This window comes from Camponotus floridanus, unplaced genomic scaffold (assembly GCF_003227725.1).
Source record: "Camponotus floridanus strain SB8 unplaced genomic scaffold, Cflo_v7.5 scaffold17, whole genome shotgun sequence".
Taxonomy (NCBI): domain Eukaryota; kingdom Metazoa; phylum Arthropoda; class Insecta; order Hymenoptera; family Formicidae; genus Camponotus; species Camponotus floridanus.
Window position 1 is genome coordinate 225,389 of NW_020229292.1, and position 16,732 is coordinate 242,120.

A 16,732-nucleotide genomic window follows, 5' to 3' on the forward strand; every position below is an offset into this window, starting at 1 on the left:
GTGATTATATAATTAAATTTTAATTTTTTATATTACAAATTTCTAAATTATATAAAAATGGAATAAATGTATACAGAATGAATTAAAAAATTAGTTAGGCTTTATTATAAATCTACATTAATTTTGCAATTAAAACTGCAAAAGTAATAATTATTAGCTAACATAAATTAGATTTTAATATTTTTATCATCCAAAAAATTATTGCACTATCTGTATTATGTATTTATTTTATATATTTTTTATTACAATATCTAATATTTTCTTATTTTAATATTTTCAAATGTTTTCATTCTATCGAGTTATACTATATTAATACAAATGTATAATACAAATGTATGCTATTAAATATTGAAAAATTTTCAATTAAGATAATTGTGTGAGCAACAGTCAGTGTACGCTCATAGAAAATTTAATTCAACAATCATCAGAAGAAAGGATGATAAATCGCGGGTATTTTTTGTAATCCACCATGCTCAGGAATTTCCAACCGGCGTACAATTCCTCGACTAATGGGTGTTTTCCGCGTGTCCGAGCACCCTCGGTCGCGAGATTCCTCGTTTTCTCGACGAGAGCGGTGGTGGAGAAGCGTGGGCGATGGTTAAGCAAGGGGACCGTACTCTCTCCCGCATTTTCGTAACGAGGCACCGTGGTGAGCACCGTGAGGAGTCGCGCGCGGCCACGCACTCATCGTCTAATAATAATATCTTGCTCAAATTTCTATTTTTAGGGGAATATATATGTGTGCACACATACATGCCTTTATATAAAAGACCCAAGTATATGGTTATGCGCGCCTACGTGCGAACCGTGCTTACGGTTATGAAGACGGCGACGTCGCGAATTATTATCGCACATCGACGAAACGTAATATCTGTAGACTTGATGGTGTAAGCGAAGGCAAATGTGATGAACCATTCAAGATCTCCAATGACGAAGTTCCATAAAGTATTTATATCAAAGAGCTTGATCGCAATTTCAAACTATATATATATATATATATATATATATATATATATATATATATTGGATTAAATATCAATATAGCTTGTAGCTTATAGTTTTACGTGTTTGTACGTAACGCATTATATAAATCAAACACATACACAAGTACAAATATTTTAAACGCTCTTAAGATAATATAAAAATATGATAAAATAGAAAAAAAAAGGAATGATCTCGATCTCTTTATTTATTGTTCATCAAAGAGCACATTAAATCATATGTATAAACATGATTCAACATATGAGTAACGCTGTTCTATTTCGGCTATATATATACATACATATATATATATATATATATATATATATATATATAAAACTGTAAAGTTACATGTCATTCATAAGTTATACATCATATCTTTAATACTATATCTATGTGTCTCGAATGTTGACGAGAAATTTATCTGACAAAGATTTTAGAAAACACAGATACAAAGAGAATATATATCATCCTATATTATTATTTTATATGCATATCTTTGCAATATATATTACATAATTCCTTCTTACATACATATGATAATGTATATTATTTATAAAATGTAATAAAATGTGTTGTCTCTTCCTCATACCGAAATACATTAAATTAATTATTGTATTCTCAAAATCACACATACAATCACATTTAAAATTCACACATTTAAAAATAAGAAAATTATAATAAATTGTAATCTTGTATAATAATTTATGTCATAAAGATTTTCTTTCAGATGCAAATACGAAATTTACTTTTGAAATTTTAGAGCTGCATATAAATGCATGTATGTGTCTCGAATGTCGACGAGAAAATTATCTGACACAAATTTTAGAAAACAGATGTGAAGAGAATGCAAATCATCCACATTATTATTTTATATGCATAGCACATCATTGCAATGTGCATTAGATAATTTCCTTTTGCATATATATATATATATATATATATATATGTAAGAGTATACATTTAATTTAAATGTAGCAAACGCACGTTTTTTCTTTCTCATTCCTAAATAGATTAAATTAATTATTGTATCTTCGAAACATTAAAAATTCAAACATTTAAAAATAAGAAGGTTATAATAAATTATAATCTTCCATGTGATAATTTTATCTCATAAAGATTATATCTCATAAATATTTACATCTCATAAAGATCTTCTTTCAGATCTAAGTACGAAATTTGCTTTTGAAATTTTATAGCTGGAAATCGCGCTGCATGTAAAGCTGATTACATTAAAAGAAAAGGATAGAATATTTAACATCGTGCCGTATATCTCGAAGCTATCCTGAAGCGCAAAGCTTCGTCAGAGAGAGTTTATACATCTGGATTTATCTGAATATTTATTTATCGCACAATTTCTTTTTACATATGCAGTCGTACATTTACAAAGCACTACGATGTCTCGCGTTTCTCTTTCTCCTCTCCGACGCTTCTGGAGCGTTAAACCACTTCTGTTATCCCGCTAACTCGAATTTACTCGCGTAGCAGGCGGTGGTCGTTATTCGCCAAGTTTGACAAGTTTACGCGCCGCGGACTATTTGCTCGCGAAAGTAAACTGTAGCTTGCTTGCCATGAAGGGCGCGCGGACCTTCCGGCGATGGTTGCGGCAGCTTCCGGTATTTTCGACTTGCCGGATCCGGTAATGCGAATCGCACCCTCGTGCACGGTATAAGGATGCTTGGGCTTTTTACATAAAAGCCGCGCGCGCATTTATCGGCCTGAAAATAGAAATTTGAGCAAGATACTATTATTAGACGATGAGTGTTCTCGCGGTTCTCAATTCGGCTCGTCCGTTTGTTACCGAGAAGCCGACAAGGGAAGGCCGCCCATACTTCATATCCTCCTCCACTTGTCCTCCTCCTTTAATCCATTAGCGCATAAAGTCGTTTTCTCGCGGAAATATTTGCGTTTTCATTATGCCTTGTCTCCTCGTAAGAAAAATTTCTTCTCATTACGCATTTATTAAAATTATCTGATGCGCGCGAACTTAGTTTCCAATCTCAAGTTTTCTCTTTGCCATTGATTCATGTCATAAAATCTATATGATCATATCTATTTGTATCATCTAGACATTTATTTATATAAAAAAATTATAATATAAATTTATATATTATTAATTATATTTTTAAAATTTTTATTATCAATATATATACATAGAGAGAGAAAAAGATTTGTGTGAAACTATAAAGGAGATTAAATTATACTTTAAATATGAGAATAAAGAGAAACTGAAAATAATTTCTATTATATTAATTAGATATATTCTTTAGCGATTTATTATTTGATGAAACTTTTGAATATATATAAATGTATTGTAAAGTAATTTTATAAAAATTTAATGTATTAAATACAGGTAATATTTTAACCGATATTTATTCGCTTATCCGATATTTAGTATATATATAACTGATATTAAACTGCACTATAAATAGAAGCACAAGATCACTTTATTGTAACGTATGATATTACACATATTTGTGATATTATAAATATTACACGAAAGAAATCTGTTTCTTTTAATATGTTATTTTAACAACATTATTGTTAACACTCCTCTAATCGCGTGCGCGCACGAATTTTATATATATATATATATATATATTTTATATACCTAAAATAAAATAATTCCGATGTGAAGTATAGATTTAAAAAAAGAAAAAAGCTGAAAATATAATTACTGTAAAAATTCCCGTTCGAAGAAATTTCCAAATTTTACATCATCGTCGATATTTATTCGTTCAACTTGTGTCTAATTCCAATCGATCATTCGTATTGGATTTTCTATGGAGATATTTTCTCTCTCACGAGCGCGCAATCTTGAGTCAAAATTGATTATGTAGATCAAATTGGGTATACCGCATCACCCTGCTGTCTTGCATCGTGTTATTAAGTGTTTCTTATAAATATACATATACACACATATACACATACACATAGACACAATCCGATATTTATTAATATCCCTGCAAAATCTCTCACATGCGCGTTTGTATGAAGTGCGGACAGATTGGAATGACTCACAAGCATTATTTTCATACTGTCATTTGAAACAAACAGTGTACTTCTTTACAAATAAATGACGCAAATGCGAATTGAGTGTAATATATGAGGCATAATATATGAGGTCATATTTAAAGCTTATTTTATAACTTTATCGGACATCCATATATATATATATATATATATATATATATATATATATATATGTACATGATATTTGTATGTTTTACTGAAATGAAATATGTGTATATAAACGCACACATTTCTTTCTTAAAATTCTAATTAATAATACTTTAATAATACTACCACTTTGATGAGCTCACTTTTGCGGTATTAATTTTTTAATATATTTGCCTGTAATTCTTTTCTAATTTTTGAGAATTTATAAAAACTTAAATAAAATCTTAAATTATAATTTTATAAAATCTATCGATATTATATCAAAATTCCTAGGTTATCCAAATATCAACGACGCCTTAATAAATAACATCTTAATAACGTTTCAACGATGTCATACGTTTATTAGGACGTCTTTAGATGTCATCTTGGATAATGTAATCATTGACTTAATACTATTAATATTTTTCTACAATTATATATAAAGCAGAGATTTACATAATAAAATATAAAAAATATACATATAGATTAATAAATTTAACGTATAAAAAATTTATTAATATTTAATAACTTCCATTTTACTCTCTTTGATTTATGAAAAATTTATACACTCAATATCCATTGCAAAGAGATAATCGCAAATGACATTTATTCCCCATTTATACTCCATGCTTTTATTCAATAAATCAAGAAAATATTATTATTTTCTTGATGTTATATTACACAAAAGAAAATATTATATATACCTATATACTTCATTGAAAATATCGATATATGATAAGTTTACTTAGTCGATGAATGAATAATTAGATGAATAGTATAAAGCAAATAGTATAGATGGCATTCGATTTAGGGTACGTTCGAAAATCGTACTCGTAAAGTAAAGTAGCATTTAATTGACCAATCAGCAAGGAAATCTTTACTCTCCTTTCGTCCCTTACGATATAAGATAATAAAGCGTGATTTTGATTTTTTTAAAATTATTCATGTTTTTTAATTAATCAAAAATCATAAAACGACATGTCAGCTAAAGAAGCTGGACAGGTAATATAAATTTGTAGCTTCTTGTGGTGTAATTTTTTATTATGTACAACTTAACCTAAAGACTATTCATTTAGGCCTGATTGCAAAGTTATTTTAGTTTTAAGCGAGATTTAAAAAGATGTGTCCTTATTTATGTAGAAAAAAAGATAAAAACAGACACTTATCTAGGTCTCGCTTAAATCGAAGATAATGCAATAGTTTTATTGCATTATCTTCGATTTAATAATATTTACTTAAATTTTGTTTAACCATTTATTATACATAAGAATTGAAATCAACATTTAAAATACTACACTTATATGCATTGCATTTTAATTTTAGGAGATATAAGTTTATTATTTATAACATTTCTCATTGCTACTAATTGCCTATAATATTTATTTAATGTAATGTGAACACAAAATGTATATAATTTGAAATTTAAATGAAAAAAATATTGCTTTGATTTTAATGTAAATAAAAGAGACATGGAAAAATATAAACATGGACAAATGTTACAGCGATTGTACTATTATGCAAGACCAACTCGGTGGTCTAAAGGAATTGGTGCAGAGTTACCAGTAGAATACAAAAAATTCTGGAAAGAATGGAAGAAGAAGCCTGCTGCAGTTCATTATATTGAACAGAAAAGCACTTATGTGAAAAATAATCGTGGGGAAGTGTACGTTACATTATACAACTCTCATGGAATAATATAATGATGACTCTCATATAATACTTTCTTATACAAATGTATTGCATATATATATTACAAATAATTATTTTTTATCATAAGTAATTTACTATCAGTTATATTAAATATTTGAATAATCTGTTCACAGATATCCAGTACAAAATGTACCGTTACCTCTATTGTATCCAAAGGAAATTGATAATGGTATATGGGGAGGAGAAGCCATTGTGCAAGGTTTTAAGAAGAAGGGTAAATATAAGAGAAGGGTTCCACATTTTTGGATACCACATCTGAAGAAATCTGTTCTCTATAGCGAAGTCCTTGACACATATATGAGTGTTGTTGTTACTAATAGAACAATCAGATTAATTCATGAAAATTACGGATTTGATCATTATTTATTAAAGGTATATTAATCTTTAAGTTAAATGGGTAAAGAAAATAGTGTAATTATATATATACATACATACATATATATATATATATATATATATATATATATATATATATATATTGCAACATTTTTGAAAAGTATAATATTTTACAAATTTTTTTGAAAATTGGAGTTATTTACAGACAGAAGCCTGCGATTTGAAATCTTTACTTGCTCTGAGATTGAAACGTCAGATACTTATTGCATTGGCAGATAAAACTTTATATCCTGACAATCCAGAAAAGCGTGAGGAAGTATATGCTAAGTATGAGAAATATCTGTCACTTGTAAGTAATTCCTCTATATGCTATATCAAAAAACTTAGAGCAAAATATACTAAATGAAAAAATGCTATTTGTTTGCTAAATATTAAAATATTGATAGCTCTAGCACATTGTATTATATTAAATAAATCATTGCATGCAATATTAATATATTTTCAGTACACAAGAGACGAAATAGAATGGTATGGTCTTACATATTTAGAAGCTTTAAAAAAATGGTTGAAATTAAACGAAACAACACCGCAACCTTTGAAAATTCAATATAGATCAGAGTTAATTGCCAAACTCAAAGAAAATAAAATTAAAGAAGCTGAAAACGTGGATGTTGTACTACCAGAACAAACGTATGTATTTATATACTATTTGCATATATATTGCACATTTCAATGATTTAATAAATGAAACTTTTTTTTCACAGAAGTTCCTGGTTAAATAAATTAAATCCATTTTCCAAAAGTCCAAAGACCAAATAGATAAAAAGTTTGTTATAATATGTACAAAGAAAGTTTCAATATAATTTCTTAAATATCCTAAACTTTCTTTGAGCTGCATGTTCCTAACAAATATATTAATGCAATAAAGAGAATAAAATAGATTTAATGAAGGTAACAAAACTTGATTTATTTTCTTAATATATTGCCGACTCAATTTCCCATCTTTTTCAAAATGTAAAAATAGAGCTCAGTATTTAACATAAGTACTATTTTAACATTAATTTTAATATTCATTTCTTGCAATTCATAATTAATATTTATTAATAATTATTTTGATCATCTTTTTCTCTCAATTAAGCTAAAAATATTAAATTATAAGATAATTGTATACCAAAAAAATGGAACTTATATGTAAAAAAATCACAATGCAGATTTATCTAAGATACATATATTGAAAGTTTTTGCTACAATTAAAGATCATTTATTTCTAAAATAATATATTAATATATAATTCTAATATTTGCTACGATATTGAACATTCTAAATCACCATCTTTTGGCAAACAATCAAGCATCATAGCAATAGCTCTCGTGATGTACGTCATTGTTCCATAACTTCCACTAGGAGCACTATCATAAAAGTGTTGACAAATATATGCTGCTCCACCACAAAGGAGTGTCCCCATAGCTGTCATTTCACGTTGTTCCTTTGGTTTTGCACAACACAATGTTGCATCACCATCAATAGCCATCTATAAATTTTGTAATTATTTTTCGTATTTTGACGTGTATAAAGAAAACACTTTATTATTTTTATAACAAAATAGCAATACTATTATCAATTCTATATGTGTGCGTTTTAATAGTTTTTAATAACTTTTAAGGAAATAAAGATCTTCTTTAGAGAAAATAAATCTCATGATAACTTTTTAATAACTTTTAGGAAATAAAGATCTTCTTTAATAGGAAATAAAGATCTTCTTTAGAGAAAATAAATCTCATGATAAATATCACGATTAAAATTAATATTAATTCTGATAAGATAATAGATATAACATAAAAATGAAATTGCTTGAAAGAATAAGAAAATTATGAACTATTCTTTTTCTTATTTACACTTTATTTTATTATCGTATATTTTTCCTTTACGAAAATTCAATTAGGTAATATAATATTATTTTGCATTATTAATTAGTTAATATATTTTATATAAATAATATATTTTATATAAAAAAAACATTGAAATACCTGATCTTCCAAGAAAATAGCATTTGCTTTATGGACTAAATTTTCAACCTCGATTAGACCACCTAAAGATGGCACAACATTGTATTCGGTTACTAATGTCAGCACCATTAGAGCCTCAACAACAAGTTGACGATATTCTGGTTGTGGTATAGTATTCAGTACAGTTTCTACAGCCAAAGCAAATTTCAACTCTCCTGATGTCATTTCTTGTGTGAGATTCTGTGGCAGCATTCTTCCCTCAATTGCTAAACCGTTACACTGTTAAAAGTCAATTTTTATGGGGAATTAAAAAATGTTAAGAGTTTTATATATAAATATATAAAACAAAATATAATACACACACATATATATATGTACATATACATAAATTATTAGATTATAGCGATTTACGAACTTACTTTTTCAAGTACTTGCCATACACGCGGATAGAAATCTCTTGGTACTCTGTTCAATGCACCATCTAATCGTCGCCTTCGTAACCATTGACCTTGTCGGTCGGCTTCTGCTTCGGTACTATCAGCATTTTGTTCAGCACTTAAGAAACCACCAATTTGAGATTTCTATATGAAAAAATTTTTAATTCTTTATGTTTATTTAATTTTAAGAATACAAATTTAATAATATTTGAGATATTAAATGTAAGTTAAAATAATTGTCATAGTAAAATATATCAAAAAATATTAAATCAAATAAAAAATTTAAATATGAATCAATATATTATAAATCAATATATGTATATACAGAATGTCCGCAAGTACTTCGAGAAGTGATTCGGTATCCAAAAAGAAGCTATAGAAAGAAAACTATATAAACATAGGTCCAGAAATAAGTCGCTTCCGAGTTATAGCCATCTTTATGTTAAAAAAATCGTAATTTATAGTCCGCTTGGTATACCTCTTTTTTAATTTCTTTTTAATTTAAATTTTTATTTCTAAATTTAAATTTTTAAATTTAATTTTCAATTTAAATTTTTAAATTTAAATTTGAATTTTTTAATTTAAATATTCAAATTTAAAATTAAATTTAAAATTTGAATTTTTAAATTTAAATATTTAAATTTAAATTTTAAATTTAAATTTAAAAATTTAAATTTGAATTTTTAAATTTAAATATTTAAATTTAAATTTTAAATTTGAATTTTTAAATTTAAATATTTAAATTTAAATTTTTAAATTTAAAAATTCAAATTTAAAATTTAATTTTAAATTTAAAAATTTAAATTTAAAATTTAAATTTAAATATTTAAATTTAAAAATTCAAATTTAAAATTAAATTTTAAATTTGAATATTTAAATTAAAAAATTCAAATTTAAATTTAAAAATTTAAATTGAAAATTAAATTTAAAAATTTAAATTTAAATTAAAAAAGAAGGATTATAATTATGGACTATAATTATGATTTTTTTAAACATAAAAGTGGCTATAACTCAGAAATGACTTATTTCTGGATATTCATGTAGCATTTTTTTCTTCTTTTAGAGTCCGAATCACTTCCCGAAGTACTGCTAGCAATATATATATATTGAAGTGTTAAAAATAATAACACTTAAAATATAGTTTTACATTATACTAATAAAATATTACCTTACTGACTCTACTCGATTTGCAACTGATGACAGAAAAGTTGCCCCGGCCAACTATAACATAAATAAATGTAAACAGCGTATTCCAGCATGCATATTTCAAATTTTTAATTAAATCGTAGAACGTACCACTACTAATAGCAAATTCTTTCCCACTCATAATATGATGTAATAAGTTTTTCATCTCAAAAGGAGACAAATTTAGTAAGTGTTCGGAAGCTTCTTCACCCGTACAGATTAACGTTCGTGATAGTTCCGTTGCCATAACTTGGATGATCAGGCCGACTCGCAACCTCAACATCTCGTGAAATAATTGCGGCTCCGTTCTGATAAACATCGCTAAATAAACGAGCAATTCTTCCGTCAGCATGGCGGTTGATTCGTCGTCACCGTATGCTTGATGAATCAAAGCTCGTAGCTCGTTCTCTGGCAAAGGTGCGACAATAGTATGCTCATTGCTCGGCGGCATGCCAACAGTGACTTGCTTTTGACGCACTAGTAAATCAGTAACTGCCTTCGCTAAATCCTCCACCCTTTTACCTAACATTCCAGCGCTGTGTCGTACAATACCCCACATTTTCTGTTGACATACTTTTTCATAAAGACTTTTCAATAGATCCTTCACCAAAACGGGATGTCCTTCTTCCTTTACACCCGTATCAAAGTATAATCCTTTTGAGTCTACCTATATATATAATGTTTATTCTGTTTTAACGAGTTTTCATGAAGAATTTTGTTTCTTATAAATTAGAAATAAAACAACTAACAAGATATTGCAAGATATCTCCTTGCTCTTCGAGACTTTCTGTTTCGCGAAGCATAGATAGCAATTCCTCCACCTCGGTTTCAGCATACTGAGTTTCGGATGTTGTTTTATGTTTAGTTTTAGAAGAATTTCTCCACGATAACAGCTCATCCGTTGGCGATGGTGTACGTTCAACCGTCATCGGTTGAGTGGAATTGAGAGACAATGTGGTATCTGTCACTTCAATAAATGGATTTGTTGTTAAAACGGTAGAATGTCTACGATCTTCCCCTGCCATCCCAAGAATTTCAGCTAAAATGGTGTAAAAAGAAGTTTTCAATCCACTAAATTTAATAATATGTATTGATATTTGCATCTCATATTAAAACATTATTTTTATTAAAATATTTATTATCATATAAATTAGATAAATTTATTATGTATATAAATGTGTATTAACAATTAATATGTATGTATAATTATGTATTAATAATAATATGTATTAAGTATTAATAATATATATTAAATATGTAACAATATGTATTAAATATTTTGAATTGGATAATAACAATGAATCACATTATACACGGTGATTTTTATTACAAGGACAAAATCACATTTATTAAAAAAAAATTAGGCAGGAATCAAATAATATAACAGCCAGTTAATGCACTTACTTTCTTAGAAGATGGTAGTAATCATGGCAGTAGGAAGACATTGCAATAATTGTTTAAGGCTCCTCTTTAAAAAACATATAATCAGAGCACACAGTTAGAATTTCAAAACCATTCCATTCAGGACAAATTACTCACGTTCGACGGCTATGGATCGTGTCTTTTTTATCGCGCCTTTCACCGACATTTTACGCCGCAGATTTTTTCCTGTACGAATTGGTCCAGGTTTATTGAGAAGTCCTGTACGATGAGGGAATGGCCGCATTAGATGTTCCTCCAAATATTGTTGAATCTTTTATAGAGAACAGATTATAAGTATCATAATTACATGTTTATATCAAAGAAAGTTTTATGCTTCGAACACATTTACATGCCAAGTATATAGGAATTGATTAAAAATTAACGATAAAATTTATAAGATAAAATATTTAGATTATATTACAAAAAAGAATTCTGTCTAAAATATTGCGTATATGTGTATATATATATATATATATATATATATATATATATATATATACATACGCGCGCGCTCACATGTGTGTTTCATGCTATAATTTTATTCTAGAAAGATATATAATTTAAATTATATACCTGAGGATTTAATTTATCAGGGCGACCGTCCTCAGAACTCCCCAAAAAACTAAGATTCGTGATACATGACGTGCTTAAGAAATCATTTAAATTTCCTAATGATACTCTTGTACCATTAATGTAGCCGCTCTTGAGCTTCTTCATGGTAGTTATCATGGCTAATGGTATTTTACCTTGGTCTAGAAAAAATTGTCATTATTAAGTTTCGATTTAACAAAATCAATAAATAATTAAAAAATTAATAAAGATATATATGTACCTTTCAATAACATATTCTATATTTCTTATACAGAGTATAGAAACACTGTGGCAAAAAAAAAAATATGCGAAAAATGAAGGAATAAAATGCATTTTTATAGCAATAGTTCTTTAGAGTGTTTTTAAATTTGACCAATTATAAGATATGTTGAAATTAAAAAGTATCTTATGATATAAATCTTATCTTATGACTTTAAATAAAAGATAATAATATAATCGTACATATATGCTAATATCATCATACATATATAATACATATGATTCACATTTGTTTTTAATTGTAGTTGTGACTATTTTAAATTCGTATTTAAAAAACTATCGCTTGAAAATCACACAAATAAAAAATTATACGTTTGTTTTTTCAATTTTTCTACAGCATTTTTATACTCGAATTTTGTGATACTCTCTAATTAACAACTTAGAGTGTAGCACGTTATAATATAATTGTATATAATATTCGATGAGCTTTTCGTTGTAGGATGATATCTAAAGCTTCGGACGAGGGCGTACCTAAATGATTATGAGTAGCGACAAGGGTTACAGTTGGTCTGCCGAGCATTTGTTTCCAGTTGATTTTGAGGAAGGCCAAGGTGGTTGTGAAAGTATCGACAAGCAGATCGACGTCGTTTGTCGTGTAGTTCTCCTCCGTATCAAAGTTCTAACACATGCAACACACGCGCATACCACCAAACACATAATAAGCCATATCTCTAGGATAAATTGTTTGATGTTTGAAGAAGAAGCAATTTTTCTCGCCCCGAGTACATTTCATTTTTATCCTGTCTTGTTCTATTGATCAAACATCTTCAATATCATACAATTCACAATTTCATCTACTTTAACATCTGCATCATGTTAGTAATGAAGAATGTAATGAAACATAAGTAATTAAGAATTAATGTAATGAAACATAAGTAAAGTAATTAAGAGTTAATAACCCTCTATGGATAATATTTATATATTAATTGCAAAAATTGAATTATTACTGAACCTAAGTTACAAAGATTATGTATCTAAAATTTATATCATATTTTTAAGCGAGATATGTAATGTAAAATCAAAAAGAGAAAAAAACAAGATAAGATTGAAAATTAGATTAAACCATAGGGGATTAAATAATTGTTATATGAGAACCATATTGCAATGCATGCAAGCAAACACGTTAGTTGTTGAGAGCGGACAGTCACAATATAAAAAAAAATAAATAAATAAATAAAAATAAAAATCTCACGCAAGGAATTTTTCAGAATTTCTAAAAATATATAGAACTGCAGAATTGTGGCAACTTCAATGAATTTAAGGATACCTAAATTAGCAATTACAAAAATCAACTACAATCTTGTGAAATCATTAAATTACCTAGATGAATATTCTTGAGGGGCATGACCACGAGAGGCCGGCCCAACATATTCTGCCAACTAGACTTCAAGAAATTAATTTCACCTTTGAATATGTCAATCATGAGCTCATAGTCCGATGCGATGTAGAAGCGGGTCATATCTGTCAACTAGTCAATTCGGTGCGAGAACAAGAGGAAACGTAAGAAAAGAAATAAAGATATAGAGAGATGGTAAAGCTCACCATAAAGATTGTGATTATTACCTGAGGCGTGAATGCAAATATCTTGTCGTGCAAGGAATACAGTTTACTAGTGCTGAGGATTCCTACATCTCTTGATTTACGTCCAGATAAGCCTAATTTCTTGTTACGTCCTAATAGTGAATTATGTCAAAATTTAAATTATAGATCAATAATATGTATATCTGAGCTCTAGTTGCAAATTTGTTCCGTCGTACCTAAATATGTGTATAAATGACTGAGCACTTTTGCAGGCTGTACTTCGATCGGCGCAACTTCTGCAATCGTTTGCACATGAATATCATGCTGTGCAATTTTTTCCCTAATTTCTGTGTCTTCTGCCAAGATAACTACTTGCACCACTACATCCGGCTTTTTTTCACTGCACAGTCGCCTGTTTAATGGATCCAACTCTCCAACTGCTAGAAATCCCTGTAACAAAATAAAATTAAATACAGTGATCAAAATAAAATTATAAAATCATCATGTTATTAATATATTAAATATTATGATTTTAGTAAGAAAAAAATATAATTTAATATTTTAAATTAAGAAATAGATAAAATAAATTATATACATTAAATGTCTTTTAAATACTTTTGAAACTTCAAACATAATATGTAGGCTACAAAAAAAAATACGTAATGTTGTTTAATTATTTTTTTTATTCAAATATTTCTGTTTCGATCATATTTCTAAAAAGTGTTACTTACTTCTTGCAATAACTTTCCTAAAATATAAAGAGATTGCGCCCACATAAATGGGCATCTGCCCAAAGCTATTCGACTTTGACTACCAGGTTCGGCATACTCCGCCGATACATCCTTAGATGCAACAGAATATAATTCTGGCACTAATTTCATACCATCATCTGTTTTAATCATTACTTCCTCTAATTGCTTGGTGTACATCTCAACTGCTTCTTTATTGCCTTGGAAACAATAGTCCAATATTAAATAACAGAAGAACAATGGCCACTCGCATTCAATATTCTCAAACATCCGAAGTTCCCATGGTTCATAATATAATCTATTCTCAAAATAAAAGGATTGTTAGTCAAAGTAAATCACATTAAAAATAAGAGAATACTGAATTCGCAATAGTACCTATTTGCATCCTCTTTTGGTGTTTTATATCCATCCCTTAGAAATCTTTTACAACCGTATCGTCCTTGTAATTTTTTAGTGATGGCGTCTCGTGTCTCGTGAATTAAATTAGATTCATCTACTGCAAACGCAGGAAAACTTATAATTGACAATAAACCACTGTCCAATTCCTTGGAATTTGATTCTCTGGGTAACATGGATTGTAACACTGCTTGACACTTTTGTGCCTCATCAGCCAGAACATGAATAACTGACGTAGGTCCACCTCTCGCGCCAAACAAATCCAATTCGTTCATTGCTTCCATTGCAGCTTTAGCCATACCAATACTGCTTGCGTTTAGTTCTGGCAAGCCGTGATTAGTTTTATCTCCCCTCTCCCAAATTCCATAATCGGGTGTACAGTAAGCAGATTCAATATAAAAAACCAAGTTTTGAATGAAAGCCACCTAAAAAAATTAAATATTAAATTTAAAGTATTTTCTTAATTCTCTAAATTATATAAAGTTCCAAAAAAAATCATATATATTCTATAATTAAAAATAAATTTTAATATTTTATGAAGAAAAATATAGATATATCTTCAAACTTATAATATACAAATATAAGATATATATCGATACCTCATCCAAGTTGAAAACAATCTGTAAACCAGAAGCTGTCATTTGGGCCAAAATTAACAGATATAGAGAAATTGCATCAATTTGAATATGTCCCCATTCAGTATCTCCAACTACTGTTTGACCATTGACAGAGCTATACTTTGCATGTAAGGCATCATGTGGATTTTGACTAGATTTAAACTTTTCCACTTTTTCCTTTTGTTGCATCATTGCCATCAATAGACCTCTCATTAGCTTCACGCAGCTTTGTTCCAGTTCATAAGTCTTTGCTCTGTCTTCATCAGCATCCGCTATCTTCTTGTACGCCATTGACAGACCCCACACAGCAAGTATGCAGTAAATATTGTCACGTATCCAAGCATGATCATTATCAGGACTTGCAGGAAAGAGCCCAGTGACAGGATTCTGATAATTCATGATTATTTTGTGAACAATCCTTTGGTAATAGTCCAAACGGACACCAGAGTTGCTTCTGCTACGCATTTTGCGTTTTTTCTGCAAAGAAGAATCACACAAATTTATATTTATATTGTATGTGCGGAAAGATATTGTATAATTAAAATTCAGGTTTATACAATTAAATTTCTATTGTTGCACTTTTGGTTGACAAGTCTACCTAGCTTTGAAGCACTTGTATAAATTTTTTACATATACTATGCAGCCCCTTCAAATTAATTGCGAACTAGTTGAAGCTAGAAAGTCCGATTTACAATAAGTTATTAGTCATAAGCAAATTGACCAATCACAGTCGAGCATTCCGGGAATAACTAACTGTTGGTCAATTTACTTAAAACTAACAACTCATTGTAGATTGAGCTTAATCAACTACTTTTTTATAAAAATACAATATACTTTACAATGATAGAAATTTCATATAATGACTTACTATACGAATGTCACAGATCAACTTGTAAGTTGGTTATAAAGCTAATAACATTTTAACAAACTTACCTACGTTCTCTAGTGAATCAGCTGATCAGATGAAAAAAAAATGACAAAGAATAGATTTTATTAATATAAATAATCACTGCAGACTCGGACGTTCGCCATCGCGACTTATTAAAAAAGTCATGTCGTCGAATTCTGCGGACACCCGGTATGACCTTCAAAATAATGCACGTACCGCCATCTAATTATCAAATGATGGAATTATTCTCTTTTTTTTTAAGCGCTCGACGATATCGTCATTTGAAATGATTTGTCACTTTTCAATAAATAAATGCAATAATCATTAAAGTAATGATGAAGCAATAATAAGGTGCAATTAGGGAGCAATCATTTGTAGATATAAAATATTGCCGAAAACTATTAGAAATATGATTTTTGAATGAAAATAATAAATTTTACATTTTTTGTAAATA

General features: G+C 28.5%; 2 protein-coding genes across 6 annotated transcripts; one reads left to right on the top strand and one right to left on the bottom strand.

Annotated features, from left to right (window-relative positions):
* Positions 1-5,009: 5,009 nt before the first annotated feature.
* Positions 5,010-7,134, top strand: LOC105250075 (39S ribosomal protein L28, mitochondrial). Its single transcript, XM_011255954.1, has 6 exons — positions 5,010-5,142; positions 5,643-5,803; positions 5,964-6,222; positions 6,392-6,535; positions 6,692-6,876; positions 6,951-7,134. Exons 1-6 carry the CDS (start codon positions 5,119-5,121, stop codon positions 7,003-7,005), a joined length of 828 nt encoding a protein of 275 aa, XP_011254256.1. The 5' UTR covers positions 5,010-5,118; the 3' UTR covers positions 7,006-7,134.
* Positions 7,135-7,398: 264 nt separating this feature from the next.
* Positions 7,399-16,444, bottom strand: LOC105250078 (probable phosphorylase b kinase regulatory subunit alpha). 5 transcript variants are annotated; one of them, XM_011255964.3, is made up of 15 exons: positions 16,323-16,444; positions 15,372-15,866; positions 14,752-15,197; positions 14,359-14,674; positions 13,864-14,077; positions 13,670-13,779; positions 13,427-13,574; positions 11,810-11,988; positions 11,354-11,507; positions 10,564-10,853; positions 9,926-10,481; positions 9,798-9,850; positions 8,612-8,773; positions 8,214-8,471; positions 7,490-7,717 (listed from the first exon to the last, which is right to left on the bottom strand). In XM_011255964.3, the coding sequence occupies exons 2-15, from the start codon at positions 15,852-15,854 to the stop codon at positions 7,490-7,492; spliced, it is 3,597 nt and encodes a 1,198-aa protein (XP_011254266.1). In that variant the 5' UTR covers positions 15,855-15,866; positions 16,323-16,444. The 5 variants fall into 5 exon arrangements, with proteins under 5 accessions (XP_025263088.1, XP_011254266.1, XP_011254265.1 ...); XM_011255963.3 differs by lacking the exon at positions 16,323-16,444 and adding an exon at positions 15,947-16,045; XM_011255966.3 differs by lacking the exon at positions 16,323-16,444 and adding an exon at positions 15,947-16,044 and having other exon boundaries at positions 10,564-10,781.
* Between the last annotated feature and the right edge of the window lie 288 nt (positions 16,445-16,732).